The sequence below is a fragment of the Lepidochelys kempii genome, chromosome 7 (genome assembly GCF_965140285.1).
Source record: "Lepidochelys kempii isolate rLepKem1 chromosome 7, rLepKem1.hap1, whole genome shotgun sequence".
Taxonomy (NCBI): domain Eukaryota; kingdom Metazoa; phylum Chordata; order Testudines; family Cheloniidae; genus Lepidochelys; species Lepidochelys kempii.
This window is the reverse complement of record NC_136386.1, coordinates 74,053,338-74,068,639: the sequence shown is the minus strand read 5'-3', so window position 1 is coordinate 74,068,639 and position 15,302 is coordinate 74,053,338. Positions and strand designations below refer to the sequence as shown.

The following is a 15,302-nucleotide window of genomic DNA, read 5'->3' as shown; positions in this document are numbered from 1 at the left end:
CTGATTCAGAAGAGGAATTTGAATCCACGTCTCCTACCTCCCAGGCGAGTGCCTTAATTTCATCAGGCTATAGAGTCATTCTTAGGCCACCTCTACACTACCCGCCGGATCGATTTATCGGGGATCGATTTATCATGTCTAGTGTAGACGTGATAAATCAATCCCCGATCGCTCTGGCATCAACTCCGGAACTCCACCACGGCGAGAAGCGGAAGCGGAGTCGACGGGAGTGGCGGCTGTTGATCCCGCGCTGAGAGGATGCAAAGTAAGTGATTCTAAGTCGATCTACGATACGTCGACTTCAGCTATGCTATTCTCGTAGCTGAAGTTGCGTATCTTAGATCAATCCACCTCCCTCCACCAGTGTAGACCAGGCCTTAGTCCTCTCTTTGGCAAGGTGGAAGAAGTCCATCAGGAGAGATTGAGAGAAGCCCACCCAAAATAACCCATAGTGTGGTGATTGGGCTACTTATCTGGAACAGAGGAGATCCGAGTTCAAATCCTTACTGCAGAGTGGGGATTCAAACTTGGATTTCCACTTCCCAGGCATGTGTTTTAGCCACTGAGCTAAAGGTAATAAATGGGGACATGCTCACAGTCAGTTTGCTGGCCCGAAACAGACTTTCCCTGTTTGCTGACAAATTCCAAATATTTTTTGAACTGAACCAAATCTTTTTTCTGATTTTTTGGTTTGCTGTCCCAACTGAAAAAAAAAATCAATTTATCTCCCAGCTCTGCTCTGCACTGCACAGTATAAGAAATACCATGGTAATGTGAATTATTTAAAAACAATATTTTAACAGAAACCCCTATATATACCTATTATGTGGGAATTTTTCAGCTTCTGTTTCAGTCAAAGCCAATGCAAATCAACTGTTCCTATTCATGTTCTAGCCTTAATTTACAGTCCTCCATCTGTATGAACATTTCCTACTAAGCTTTCTCATCCTATGGCAGCATATATTAATGCTCATTTTTTAGCAGTCCTATCTCCCATCTCATTCCAAATGGTCTCTGCTCCACTAGCTAGTTTTGATGTCATTCCTGTCTTCAAATATAACATCCTCCTCTCACATTACTATACCTACTCCAGTTTTCCAGCTTCTTACAGAGACTGTACTTTCAAAAGGCTTTATGTGTTCTGGTAATTTAATATCCCAGTTAGTTTCCTGATTAGGACAAGTCTCAGTTATGCCAATTATATTATAATTCACCTGAAAGTCTTCACTATTATCCTCACCGCATCACTATAGAATATATTAAAGAATACTGCACATTTAAGAACAATTTGCAGGCCTCCCTTCTGATGGCATAAAAGTGTTATCTTTCAAGGTTTAAGTATATGAAATATTATAATATATTATTTCTGTAATAAGTGACTTTTGTACTGTGAGCAAAAGCACTTCTTCCATTCTTTCTAAAATGATAGCATTTTCCCCCAGATAAACAGGATCTCTCTCTTTTTCAGGGGGGGGGGAAAAAACTGAATCTTTACCCTCCGCACATCTTTGCCAAATGTTTCGCTATAGCTGGTGCCCAGTATTTCAAACTGGACATAGGGGTTGGAGCCGTCTTCTCTAAATTCCATAACGCCAGTGAGCCCAGTTATATGGCCCTAAGGAAACAATGTTAAAGATATTAGAATACAATTTTTATAAAGCACCTTTCATGCTCCAGGTATCCTAACATGCCTTGCAAATGCTTGCAATTAAATTAATGTGCAGGCCTGATATGCTCTGCAATAGCTCACACATAGCCTTAGACAAAATATACGACCTTCCTGAGAAAGAGACCGTTAGCCAAGACACATGTACTACTCGTTTTGAAAAATGCCTTGGGATCTTTAACTTACACAAGGAGAGCCACCAGTGAAAAGTAGACAGAACCTTAGCTGAATCTGAAACTATAACACTTGTAACATGATTGAGTTTGCCTAGATTCCGGTGTACAACACAAAGCCACCACTTTCAGGCTCAGAAAAAAAGAGCTACTAAGTCAGGCTGAAAACAATGTATTTTTAGTGTTATTAAAACTTCAGTGAACAAAGCTCATGCCAGTTTAACAGTGGCGTAACTAAAAAAATATTTAACCTTGCTTTAAATTATCAATGAAACAGTGGTGTCATTAATCTTGGTTGGAACATTTTCACCAAAATGAAATTTCACCAACACATGCTGTTTCACTGATACATATTGGTTTCAATGAACATTTTGTCAGAAAGGGGTGTGTGTCCAGGGCATAGTGAGAAAGAGTGCATATGAATTGGACTCAGCATTTACTCCAGATTTACAGTAGTTTGAAATCCGAATCAAGATATTAGATTATACAATGCACCATTTTTCCTCTTGTTTCCTAAAAGCCAAACACGTTAGCAGCTTTGCTAAGGAATTTACATCTTATCCATGGTCTACTCTGACAACTACTTAAGGTTTCATCTATTTGGTGGAATGCATAAAGCTATATGACTATTCATCATTACATGACTTATATAAAACATAGCCATGACATCACCAGTTTAAGAGGAAACACCTTCATGACCACACAGTTTCATTAATAACAACTTAAAATCAAGGTTAAATCATTTTTGAGAAGTTCCTCTGAAAGAAAAAATCGGAGTACTTTGGTTCTTTTGGAGATTTTATTGCACATTTGGCTTCCAACCTTGTCCACTCTTACCTTCTTAATAGTCTCCAACATGGATCGACCTCCATTCCAAGGTTTGGTGGATTTCCTCATGCAGTTCAAACTTGCCATGCTGTGCCATTTCCTGTCTTCCAGCTTTCTATGGAAGGCATTGGCCAACATGAGCACGCTGTCATATAGATAGAGGTTAGAGACCTGCAAACAATAAAAAGAGTAAAACAGAAATTGTACTCTTGAAGATCTCCTCAAAAAAACAACAACAACAACAACAACAAAAAAACCGCTTTAAATGATAAAACACAGGAGGACTAGTAAACATGAATATGGAGCTTTTCACTTCAAGTGCACCAGTTCAAATACACTAGGCTGGTAGTTATTACAGCTTCATCAGTAAAATAGTCACTCAATGGTACCTTGCCAGTCATCTTAACAGGGAGACTAAAGAGTGAATGGAATACCCTGTCATCTTCTATGCTCACTCTACCTCACTCTCTCTGCAACTTTTTACACAGTAGAGCACAAGGTACTGCTAATAAACCTACCAGGCACAAATGGAGTAGATGTAGTAATGCTGCTCTGACTCCAATCATTTCTCTCTAGCATAACCCTCAGAGTGGTGATGGGTAACTGCTCCTGGTCCTCTTTCCTGAAGAGGAAGCTTGCAGGGTACTGCAGGATCCTTAATATCCCTTCTTTTTTATATGAGAGTATTTGAAGAGACAGTGAGATGACAGCGGTTCCACTACCAATCACTGATAACAGCCAAATGAATACATCATTCTCCACCGATATAACCATTACCACTACTAAAATGTCATAATGACTACAAGACATACAGCAGCTGCCTCAAACTCAACCAAGGCAAGACTGAAGTGATACAGGTTGAAAAAATATCTAGACGCTGTGCCATGTCTTCCACTGAAAGTATACAGCCCCCATTTGTCAAAATTATGCAAAGCCTTACGGATCTTCTTTGATTCCTCATTGAGCTGGGAGGACCAAGTAGCATCAGTAATGAAAAGTGTCTTTCCCCTGTAGCTCATTAAGAAATAGCACCCCTTTCTGCTGGACAAAGACCTGGCCAAAGATCCATGCATTTATCACCTCGAGATTTAATTTCTGTAATTCACTGTATCTGAAACATGGAAACAGTGAAATGCACACCATGCAGCTGCCCACTTCCTCCAAAGTTCAGGCCTCTATAAGCACATCAAGTCTGTGCTCCAGTCCTACTGGCTCCCAATCGACTTCTGAGGCCAGCGTAAGGGCTTAATCTGCCAGGGATGGTCTAGATAACACTTAGCCCTGCCTTGAGGGCAAGAGACTGAAGTAGAAGACCTTCTGAGTTCCCTTTGAGTCTACAATTCTATGATCTTCAAAGCAATAAATGGATCAGGTTCCCTAATGTAGGAGGCCCCAGAGGAAATGAAACAATCCAGAATCAGATCAGCTTGGAGAGGGCTGAAAACCTTCCTATTTGGCCATAGCCAGAATAACAGTAAACAAAATCATTTAAAATGATAATTTAAAAATATATGCAGACACTCCCTAAAAAGTGATATGCCAATAGAGGTTATTGCCTTCTGTAATTCCCATGAAGTACATATCTCTATATAAATGTTCATCTTAATTAGCCGTATATTTACTTAACATATCGTATCACTGCAGACAACTTGGTATTTTCATAATGAACTAATATTTCTACAAAATCCAGGACTAAATCAAATGTGAATTAAACAGGCACACAGCTATACACTACTAAAAAGACCTATGCATACATTTTAAAAAAGACATCTTTTAGGTGGTACAGAAAAGAAAAATGCAAAAAGAGGGATGCCCATTTATAGAGTGAAGAGTAGGGCTGATTAATTATGAAAAGGGATTTTAATGTTGAAAACATACAGTGCGTGAGAGATACTTTCTTAGGTAAAAAGCTCTTCCATTTTACACTATCACTAAATAAAATCTTTCCCTTCCCCAATAGCTACACATCCTTCATGTTCATTATTTTACCCTTCTACTACTGTCTGATTATCATGCTCCTTGAAATAGCTTACAAAAAATAGCCCCTTGCCAGATTTCTTCTCTTTTTTTTTCAATAGCAAGTGTTTAAAGAGTTAATGAGAATGGTCCCAGTGACTATGCCCCTGGTTTGGTTAAGTATCTGCTGCTTCTGCTCAGCTGTGTATCTCCTTATACTGTAGATCAGTGGTTCTCAAACTAGGGGCTCTGCTTGTTCAGGGAAAGCCCCTGGCGGGCCGGGCCAGTTTGTTTACCTGCCGTGTCTACAGGTTTGGCCGATCGCGGCTCCCACTGGCAGCGGTTCGCCGCTCCAGGCCAATGGGGGCTGCGGGAAGGGCGGCCAGCACATGTGCTCCTCTCCCATCCTCACCCTTCCCATCTATCCAGCTGTTGTATTTGATCATACCCTTGAATTGTAAGCTCTTCTGGGACCATCTCTTGGTTATATGTTTGTACAGTGGCCAGCACAACAGGGTCCTATCTTCTGAGGGCTACCAAAAGACAAACAAACAATAACAATTACTGATGTGTAATTTCATATCTCTCATGTCCCATGCACACCCCTAATCTCTATGGCCAAGACTTATTTGGAGTCTGACAATGCTACGTTTAAATTAGCAATTATTACTAAAGCCATGTCTACACTACAGACTTATGTCAGTATAAATATGTCACTCAGAGGTGTGAAAAATCTACACCCTGGAGCAACATAGTTATACTGACATAATGCTATGTCAGGTAGTGCTATGTCGATGGGAGAGCTTCTCCAGTCAACAGAGCTACTGCCTCTCGTGGAGGTGGATTAATTACACGGACAAGAGAAGCTCTTCCATTGGCGTAGTAGCGTCTTCACTAAAGCATTAAAGCTGTAGCACTGTACGTGAAGACAAGTCCTGAGTGCTACCAGTATCCCTTTCTGCCCAGGAGTTAAGCATACCATCTCTGTAGGACTCCCAACTCTGGCTAGTCCAGACTGCACGACCTGGAATCAAACCCAGATCTCCCACATTGAAGTGCAGAACACTGATTACTTGGTTACCAAGCTAGTCCGTCCTTTTTAGTTTGACCAACAGAACCATAACCACGTTGTCAAGGCAGATTGATGTCACAGTGCTATGCTTCATTCCTACTTTGAAGCAATTGAGGTAGCTGTCAGTAAAAGAAGTATCCACAAAAGTGAAGGTGATGGTACGCTGTCCATTTCTTTCGGTCACTACTCTGAGGATCTTTGTTAATACTGAAGAACTGTTATAGCATGAAATGGAAAGATTATCATCATGAATGTCTTGTCCTTTAAAAGGAACCACTGGAAAGCTGGTCCTCCGTTTCTCTTACAGAACAAGTCTACTCTGAAATGTTACTATGTAAATATGGCGCCTTCTACCAGCAGATCCACTCCTTCCGTTTAGTCACACTCGTACGTGCTTACTTAAGTGACAAAAACATATATTTTATAATATTACATTTTACTTCTATTAGCATTGCAGAGCCCATATAGCTGTGGAACAGGAAGCTGAAGTCTATTCTTATTCTCACTGTCAACAACATTTTTAACAAAGTTGCAGAAATTTTATCACTGGTGATGTATTAGCCAGAATTTTTTATAGTGCACATCTAATCCTATATATATCTATTCTGGGTAGCTTTCTGGAATCTTAATATGGTTTGTTCTGTTATTACTTCCAGTGAGCTGTAAAATGTAAACAATTCCAAATCTGATTGTTTTATGGAAAAAAAGTTCCTGTGTTCTGTATACGTTGCCTAACAACGTTTCCAGAAGCACCCATTGTTTTCCGTTACTGCATATCACAAATAAATTCTTATCCTGTTCTTTTTTATGCTGCTTTTATGCAGAAGACTGAGAACCTTTATATCCTCTTTTCCAAATCATATGCACTTTTCAGCCTGAAGTCATATCTAAATAGGTACTTTCCTATGGAAAAAGGGATCTCAAAAGAGCATTCCAGGTCTGCACTCACCTATCCACATTCCCTCGTATAATTTCCATTGTTTTCTTTATCACAGTCCTTTTCATGAAGCAAGAATCCCACAGGCCTCTTCTGCTTCATCTAAGCAAGGCATTTGTAATTTCATATTACTGCCATTTAAATCCCCTTCAATGGCACCATCAGCCACTGTATCTTAGAAGCAAAATGATTTTCCTACCATCCCCTACAAATGTGATAGATTGTATCTGCAACATCACAAGTTTGATGCAAACTCCAGGAAGATGATGCTGTGAAGAGGAAGACAGGCCATCAGACCAAGCTTGTTTACACTTGTTACCTCAAGTGTTCACACAAATTTCAATTTGCAGCTAACTATAAAAACCCACTGGATACAGAAATGTACCATAAAAGGCAATTCATGTAGCTACCTGAACAATCAGTAAGACCCCATGGCTCTACTCCTGCAGCCTTAGGCATAAGGAAATAGGAAATTAAAAAATTAGCATTAGAGTAGCATGCAGGATTGGAAGAAAAATAACACTGAGATGAAAACAAGGTGATTGACTTGTTTCCTTTGGGCTTTCTGAGCTCTGCAACACTGCTAATTTTTCCTTTTTATCTATTTAGGACGGGAGATAGGGCATTCTTCTGTCTGCAGAAACTCCCTTTCATATAATGAAAATTTCCAGAGGAAAACAAAAAAAGTGTTTCACTTTTCTTACCCCGGCAGGGGGGAATCAAATTTTAGTTCCTCTTTCACTTACCTGCTAAGATCTGCATGAATTGAGGATACCAATGCCTAACAAAATCCAAAGACTTAATGAAATGCATTTTGGGGGTCTATCTACATTATCTATACCACACCCATTGGTGTGGAATCTGAGAGCAATAATGCCATGAACTGTTAGTTGGAAAGCATGAAATTCTGAACTAAGGACTTACCAGTTGATGAATGAAAGCTTATCTAAATATTGTGTTTTGAAATGTACATTTTGCACCTGAAATTTTTTTAAGTCCGCATACACATATGCATTCTGTAAGTCATTTGGGATCTTGCTTCTTTTAAAACTTGTTTGTCCACATGAACAGAAGCTTCTGTTTAGCTTCAGGTGGAATACACAGGGAACCCTTCTCTTGTACCAAGTAACAGACTTTATATACAAATAGGCAAAAAGCAGAAATATGGAATCAGAACAGGATATTTCCATAATGCATTAAAGGTAAAACATCCTTTTTACAGAGAGACTAAGATTCATCCAGATTTACTACCAGACCTTATTTTTAAAGTTCTATAATGGGAATAACTTTTACTTTCCTTCCAAGCATTAATCAAATGGAACTTGCCACCCAGAAATACAATGTTGCACAGCAGAAGACTGACCCTGATTCAGACCCATGGGCCGGTTCAGAGCTGCCAGCAAAGCCAGAAGTCCAGCCAGAGAAGAGGCCAATGGAGAAACCAACTGGAAGACAAGCTGACACCCACATGCCACTGCTTCAAAAATTCATTCCCAAGTTGGGCATCAGAGTCCTGCAGCTGCCAAATTCACCCTGGGAGTGTCCCAGCAGTCAGCTCCAAAGATGGAGACAGACAGAGATGGATGGCAAACTGGAACACACAGAACCGTGCCAGTGACAGAAACATGCATTGCCTAATGAGTAATACAGTTGTTTTGGTGCACACCAGTATGCTCTGAAGTTGTGTTTCTATCCCCGAAGCCCAGGTTGTGCCAGAAGTGATGTTGCATGGTGTGACTCTAAAGCAAGGCAGCCTCTATCTGTGCTCTTTGAAAAGAGGAGAGGTGATGACTGATGGTTTACTTACTGTACAGTAGTATGCTTAGAGGGATGCTGTCAAGGTTGGGAAGCTGACAATCTGACCTACCTATTTTATTTTCTCAGATCAGTTTGCAAAGCCCACGTGACATGTTGTGCGTGCATGTGTTTTAAATAAATGCTTTATTGCTCCTGGAGAACAAAATCACAGCCAGCAGCCTGACACTCATGAGAAAGCCTACAATAAAATAATAGCGGCAGTTGCATGTCGTGTAAGAAAACAAACTTCCATTAAAGAATCAAATGTCAGTTTCAAACGGCTATTTATTATGAGTTAAATGAAAGAATACATAAAAGTATCATAGAACCATAGCAAACAGACCCTTATTAGGGTAACTAGTCAATCCCCCCTTGACAGTAGGATTTTTTTTTTACACTGTTATCTAGATTTTTGGCCATTCAAGTTTTACACATCACAAATGATGGTGCTTTCAGCAATTCCTTTGGGAAATGATTCCACAATTTAATAGATCTCACGGTCAGGACATTTTTACTGATATACAGATTCTATATTCATTTCTTCACTTTACACTGAGCTATAACTCTGAAAGAATTCTTCTCCCTCCTTATGGTTTATATCTGTCTAATATCAAGTGTCCTTCAACCATGTATAGTTATTTCTTTTGCATCTGTCTGCAAGAAAAGTTGAACAGTAGCCACAGGGGCACAAATTAAACTACATTTTACATGTAAATCTCATCCCTAGGGGACTATCCTATGTGTCACTAAATGTTTCAAAAAATTGGCATGATTAACACACACACTGATCAGAGAAGGACTCAATCTAGCAGAGGATGTTTGGAAATCAGAACTAAAGTGTACTGATAGAGCTGAAGGGAGGAGAGGAGAGGAAAAATAATACTGAAATAGCAGAGCAGAGGAGGGGGAAAACATTGGTGTTTTACATTGTGTTGTATATAAACATGAGCTATAGTTTAGATTTGAATTGTGTTGACAGGAAGTGCTTGTGTGGTGGCATCGGCCTGCATTATGTTTGCTACTAGCAAGTGCTCTCAGTCTTTTAATGAAGTACTAAACAAAAAACAAAGTTGTCATAAATATAAAGGGAAGGGTAAACCCCTTTGAAATCCCTCCTGGCCAGGGGAAAGCTCCTCTCACCTGTAAAGGGTTAAGAAGCTAAAGGTAACCTCGCTGGCACCTGACCAAAATGACCAATGAAGAGACAAGATATTTTCAAAAGCTGGGAGGAGGGAGAGAAACAAAGGGTCTCTGTCTGTCTATATGCTGTCTTTGCCAGGGATAGACCAGGAATGGAGTCTTAGAACTTTTAGTAAGTAATCTAGCTAGGTATGTGTTAGATTATGATTTCTTTAAATGGCTGAGAAAAGAATTGTGCTGAATAGAATAACTATTTCTGTCTGTGTATCTTTTTTGTAACTTAAGGTTTTGCCTAGAGGGATTCTCTGTGTTTTGAATCTAATTACCCTGTAAGGTATCTACCATCCTGATTTTACAGAGGGGATTTCTTTACTTCTATTTACTTCTATTTCTATTAAAAGTCTTCTTGTAAGAAAACTGAATGCTTTTTTCGTTGTTCTCAGATCCAAAGGTTTGGGTCTGTGGTCACCTATGCAAATTGGTGAGGCTTTTTATCCAACATTTCCCAGGAAAGGGGGGGTGCAAGTGTTGGGAGGATTGTTTATTGTTCTTAAGATCCGAGGGTCTGGGTCTGTAGTCACCTAGGCAAATTGGTGAGGCTTTTTACCAAACCTTGTCCAGGAAGTGGGGTGCAAGGTTTTGGGAAGTGTTTTGGGGGGAAAGACGTTTCCAAACAGCTCTTCCCCAGTAACCAGTATTTGTTTGGTGGTGGTAGCGGCCAATCCAAGGACAAAGGGTGGAATATTTTGTACCTTGGGGAAGTTTTAACCTAAGCTGGTAAAGATAAGCTTAGGAGGTTTTTCATGCAGGTCCCCACATCTGTACCCTAGCGTTCAGAGTGGGGGAGGAACCTTGACAAAAGTAAAACAAAAATATTAAAAATTGTGACAAAGGTCCATGGCCTCTTTTGGTCCAGATAAGCTGGACCGAGTGGAGGGGCAATGATGGCTTTGCATTACCCTTGAGTTCCTCTGATCTTCAGCATCCAGCTTCCAGGCTGCTGTAACTCACAGCTGCCAGCAAAATCCCACAATGGGCCACTGTGGCATCTGGGGCACTGCTGGAGTGCAGTGCATTCCAGTCATGCCCCTTGTCCCCTAACATGCCCCTAGTTAAGCTGCTAGCTGTGATAGGAGGAAAGTAAAGCTACTGAAGGAATCCCAAGCTGGCCACAGAGGCCAATTTGAGACTGCTTTTCATTCTCCAAGTGTTGCAAAGTAGTCTCACTGGACCGAGGGTCTGGCCCAAAGCCTCTACATAAAGTCTTTGTGAGAAGACGTGACATGTGTGTTTGTAACTTAAGGTACATTTTCATAGAGGCCTCTGGTACGGTGAATTAATGCTTTAATTCTGCAAACATTTACTATCAGCTGTAGTGCTTAATAATGTGATGAATAGCTCAACTGACAACAATGGGACTCCTCTGCTGAGTGAAGTGACTCATATGGATGCTTGCAGGATCGGGCCCTTTGAGAGCAAATGGGACACTGTCAATTATGTTTCACAGGTTAAACCAGTCTGCCTGAAAGGTCCAATTACAGCAGTTCCCTCAGTAACTCCTAAAAAGAATACAATGTGTAAGGAAAGTGTGGACGCTGAAGGAGCAGCCCCATTAACTGATGCCTGGTAACATGTTCAACGGTCAAGTCTGTGAAGGACAAAGTTACACTTACATATGGAGAGGCAAGCAGTTGTTTGAAGAACCTGCCCTCCTCTGCCTTCTGACCTACCCTCTCCAAAAACATCCAAACAACGTCTGGAACATTGCTAAAGTAAAGAAGTGGGACTCTGATGACACTGAGGAATAATTGCACTATTCTTCCATTGCTGTATGGAGTCCCATTAGTTTTAATCTTGCTGCATATTTAGAGTCAAACGTTAGATGCCCCAGGCCTTTATAACATGCTTGAATCCAAACAAGGCCTCAGAAAGGGTGAACTAAGTTATCAGCTGTATAAATAATAAATGTGATCAACAACAAATAAAATAAAAATGGAATCATGACAAAGAAAATTATCTGAATCACAAATCAAGGACAAAGACATTTTCAAACCTCATGTAAAGCAAAGGGAAGAGGTTGGGAGGAGGAACTAGACAATTAAAGTATTTCCAAACTCAAGAGTCTAAAACAATATGTCATATAGTTCAAGCTGCGTAACAGTGGCAGTCTTGTTGCACAGAAGTACCAGGGAGGTGGATATATTAGGAATACATTAGATTAACAAGAATACTTAGCACGTAAATACCACTTTTCATTCATAAATATCCAAGCACTTCACAAAGGTGGTTTAGTATTATCTTTCCAAACTCCAGATGAGAGTCAGAGACAAAGAAGACAGACAGGCTAGATATGGCTGATGCTTAAAAGGAGTACAGGATGCTGGCTGCCAGTGTTAACACAGGTCACCAAGAAATAAGAATGAGAAAATGCATATAGACAGAAAATAATTTCTGAAGAGTTGGACACAGACTAATGCTGTCCTCCCTCTAATGTCAAATGAAGCCTCCAAGACTGGCAATTTTAGAAAGGACTTTCTCCATTTTAAACAGAAATACAGTGGAGTTTATTAAAATAATGCTTTCTTGGCTAGGAATAAGAGCATGTTGCCAAGGACAGAGTAAAACAGGACTTCCACAAAAGGTTCTGAAAAATTAGCTATGCATGAATTTGCAGAATGGTCTGATCTTTCAAGGCTCATCAGACTCCAAGCCAGGATGATCACCCCCTAAAAAACAACTTCCTAGGAAGTGGTACTAAAAATACTAAGAACTGAGTTGCTCCAAAAGGATTTTCATTAATTTAGCCAAGACAAAGTTAATAATCCATGACCTAAATGTTTTTTTCTTTATTAGGTTGTTTTAAATGTTATATTCTCCCAAATAAATTTAGAAGCTGGCAGATATTAGTTTCCTTTTACAAAGTCATTAAAAGAAAATAAAGAACCAGCCATGGCTGGTAACAAACCATGACAGGGAATGTTTTGTAATACAAAATAATTCAAGTGGGTCTGGTGTAATACAAGATACTAAATCTATTTCCTACCCAAAAAAGAAAATAGAAAATGTAGAATACTTGAAATTAAGGGACCATTAACAATGTGTAATTCACATTTATGAAATAATTACTAGATGCATCTCCACAAGGTGTGCTCTGATGGGTATTTCTTCAAAGTACCTGATAGATCTGGAGCTATATAATAAGTAAGCTAAACCTGGATAAAAAATTCCATGATCAAAATCTGTATAATTGTAAAATATACAGGGATTGGATGGTTTGAGGGATCAATAATGGGGCACAGAGCATTTCATCCTGATCTCACAATTTACTCTTTGGAAACTCTTCAGTGGTCATGAAGAAAAAAATACCCTGGTGGTTTCTGAGTTAACTTCCTAGTAGCTAACTGTCCACAGCACAAGAAATACCACAACACTTGGCTCCCCTATTGATCTTTTGAGCAGAGGACGTAAGATTGAATGGGCATGGAGATTTAATTACTGTTTCATTTGCAAGGATGCTTTCTCAGGTGGGGTATGACACACGATGGAAGGCAGGATAATACTTCCTTGGAAATTTTGTTAATGGAAGAGACTATCATCCCTCAGATGATTTCCCTTTTAAATGTGAGACATGCCTTTGCATTTTCCCTGTTTTCACCAAAATGAGGTAGGACAAAGTAAATAATTGATTTTTCGGTTTGCTATCAGTTCCAAAAACTGAAAAGAAAAAAACCCAAACCACAATTGAAAATGCCCCCCAAAAATTCATCAAAGAAGCTGACAAAATTTTATTTCAGGTTGAACAAAATGTATCATTTTGGAGCACTTTTTCAAATAAAAGCAAAGGAAATGAAGGGCTAGATTCATAAAACATCAGGAGGAAGAAGAGGCGGTGATGCTCACATTATAACCCTGTAGCCCAGTGTTTAAGGGCACTCACCTGGGGATGTGGGAGATCCAGATTCAATTTCCCACTTTGCCTGACAGGGAGCAGGGATTTGAAATTGCATCTCCCATGCTGCAGTAGCGTGCGCTAACCACTGCACTATGGGATATTCTGATGTTGGTCTTTCTCAATTTCCACTGTTGAAGCTGTTCCGCTTTGTTCCACCATCAGCTCCTCCTTCGCTGCCTCCCTCCCCCTAACCCCCATTTTGTGAATGGCACTTAAGTCCTGAAAAGAATTTTGGGCTGAAACTATTGAGCGAATTTGGGTCAAATTCACAAATAGTTTTGGGTTGACAAAAACTGCATTTTTCAGTGAATAACCCCCCACCCCTCTAATTAGTGGCCAGGCTTTCTCCCTCCTTAAAGATGATCATCCCTCAAGTGATTAATTTGCGTGATTTATACAAAAGTAGCTTGCTCTGCATGCAGATAAGATCTCAGAAACATCTTGTATGTTACCAAGGACCACACTGGGCTAATTTACTATCTAAAATCTATAACTGGATTTCTGAGCAGCCTGTGCGCTCACAGATTGCTCATCTCTAGAAATGCTGAGTACTGTAGCTGTTTTCACCCCTGAGAGACCAATTCTTCAAGGAGTCAGGAGACTACTTAGCAGAAACCTGTAGCTTTATTGTCAATACAGTTTAGAATTATGAAACTAGGTTATGCACGCTAGCAAACATATTACTGTCTTGACACATAATAACTCAGAAGAAGTCTGTCAGAGGAGTCCTTCAGACTAGTCTCTGAAATGGATTTGTGCATAAGCAGATGGGCAATAATATTCAAAATCCTGCCATGATGTAAAATTGTTCCCCAATTAAGTCATCTGCTGGTGCAATGCAAATTATTTTCTCAACAGCCCAGAATATACTCAGATTCCCTGAAGTAAGCGGCCTGTGTTCTGACTCCAGGCAACCTGGATTTATCCATCTTGGAGGTCACTAACACAGAACAAAACTTCTCATTTCTATGCTTTGGTAGTTATACAAGTCTTCTTGGAGCAGTAAGACAATATAAGGGGTTGTTAATGTTTGTGGAAGAGACACCTCTCAAACTCTTTCACAGTAATGAACTTTGATAAAGATTTAATTTGATTTGAAAGGGACACTTTCAAGTTTTCCAGGATATAGCGCAAAATCTCACCAACCGTTCATTACCAGTATCTGCTTATAAAATCCATCTAATTTGTTATGGCCTGCCTTTTTATATTTTATTTAAATAAAAATAATATTGTTTTTTCTTATAAAACAATAAAACCTGACAGCAATCCAGCACTTGAGACCTGACCTTCAGTAAGAAATCAGGGTGCCTTCACAATAGAAGCAGCTCTCAAAAATTGCAAAATTTCAGGTGATTAAAACGAGTAAATATTGAATTTGAGAAAATTATGAAATATCTTGACAGGGTCCTTTTAATTAAAAAGGAATACTGATTCAGTAAAAGTGAACAGAAAGCCTAGTTCTAAGGCTTCAAAACGATTTACTGAAGTAATAAATCTTTACTTTAAAATCATACTGTCTGAATCTACTTGCCAATTACATCACTATAATGCAGCTCTATTTCTATATAGTATCTGACTATATGATGCACAGTATTCAAATATACAGTGCCTGGAGTTGCAAAAAGTACATTACCCACACAGGGCCAATATCTGCTATCAGTGACACTTGTTACAGCTGGTACCCTCATTGGGTGGATAGTATTAACTTGACCAAGGATAATCCCATTTACTTCATGAGGCTTTGGATCAGGTTCTGAATGAACATGGACTAGGAACTACCC

The 15,302-nt window shown here is 39.6% G+C and overlaps 1 protein-coding gene across 5 annotated transcripts in view; it reads right to left on the bottom strand.

Moving 5' to 3' along the window:
* GRID1 (glutamate ionotropic receptor delta type subunit 1) overlaps positions 1–15,302 on the bottom strand; it is an 834,382-nt gene that overhangs the window by 155,874 nt on the left and 663,206 nt on the right. For all 5 annotated transcript variants that reach the window (XM_073353357.1, XM_073353358.1, XM_078853794.1 and 2 more), the window contains 2 exons: positions 2,677–2,838; positions 1,496–1,615 (listed from right to left, as the gene is read on the bottom strand). In XM_073353357.1, the coding sequence (XP_073209458.1) occupies positions 1,496–1,615; positions 2,677–2,838 (282 nt within the window). The remainder of the gene's footprint in view (positions 1–1,495; positions 1,616–2,676; positions 2,839–15,302) is intronic.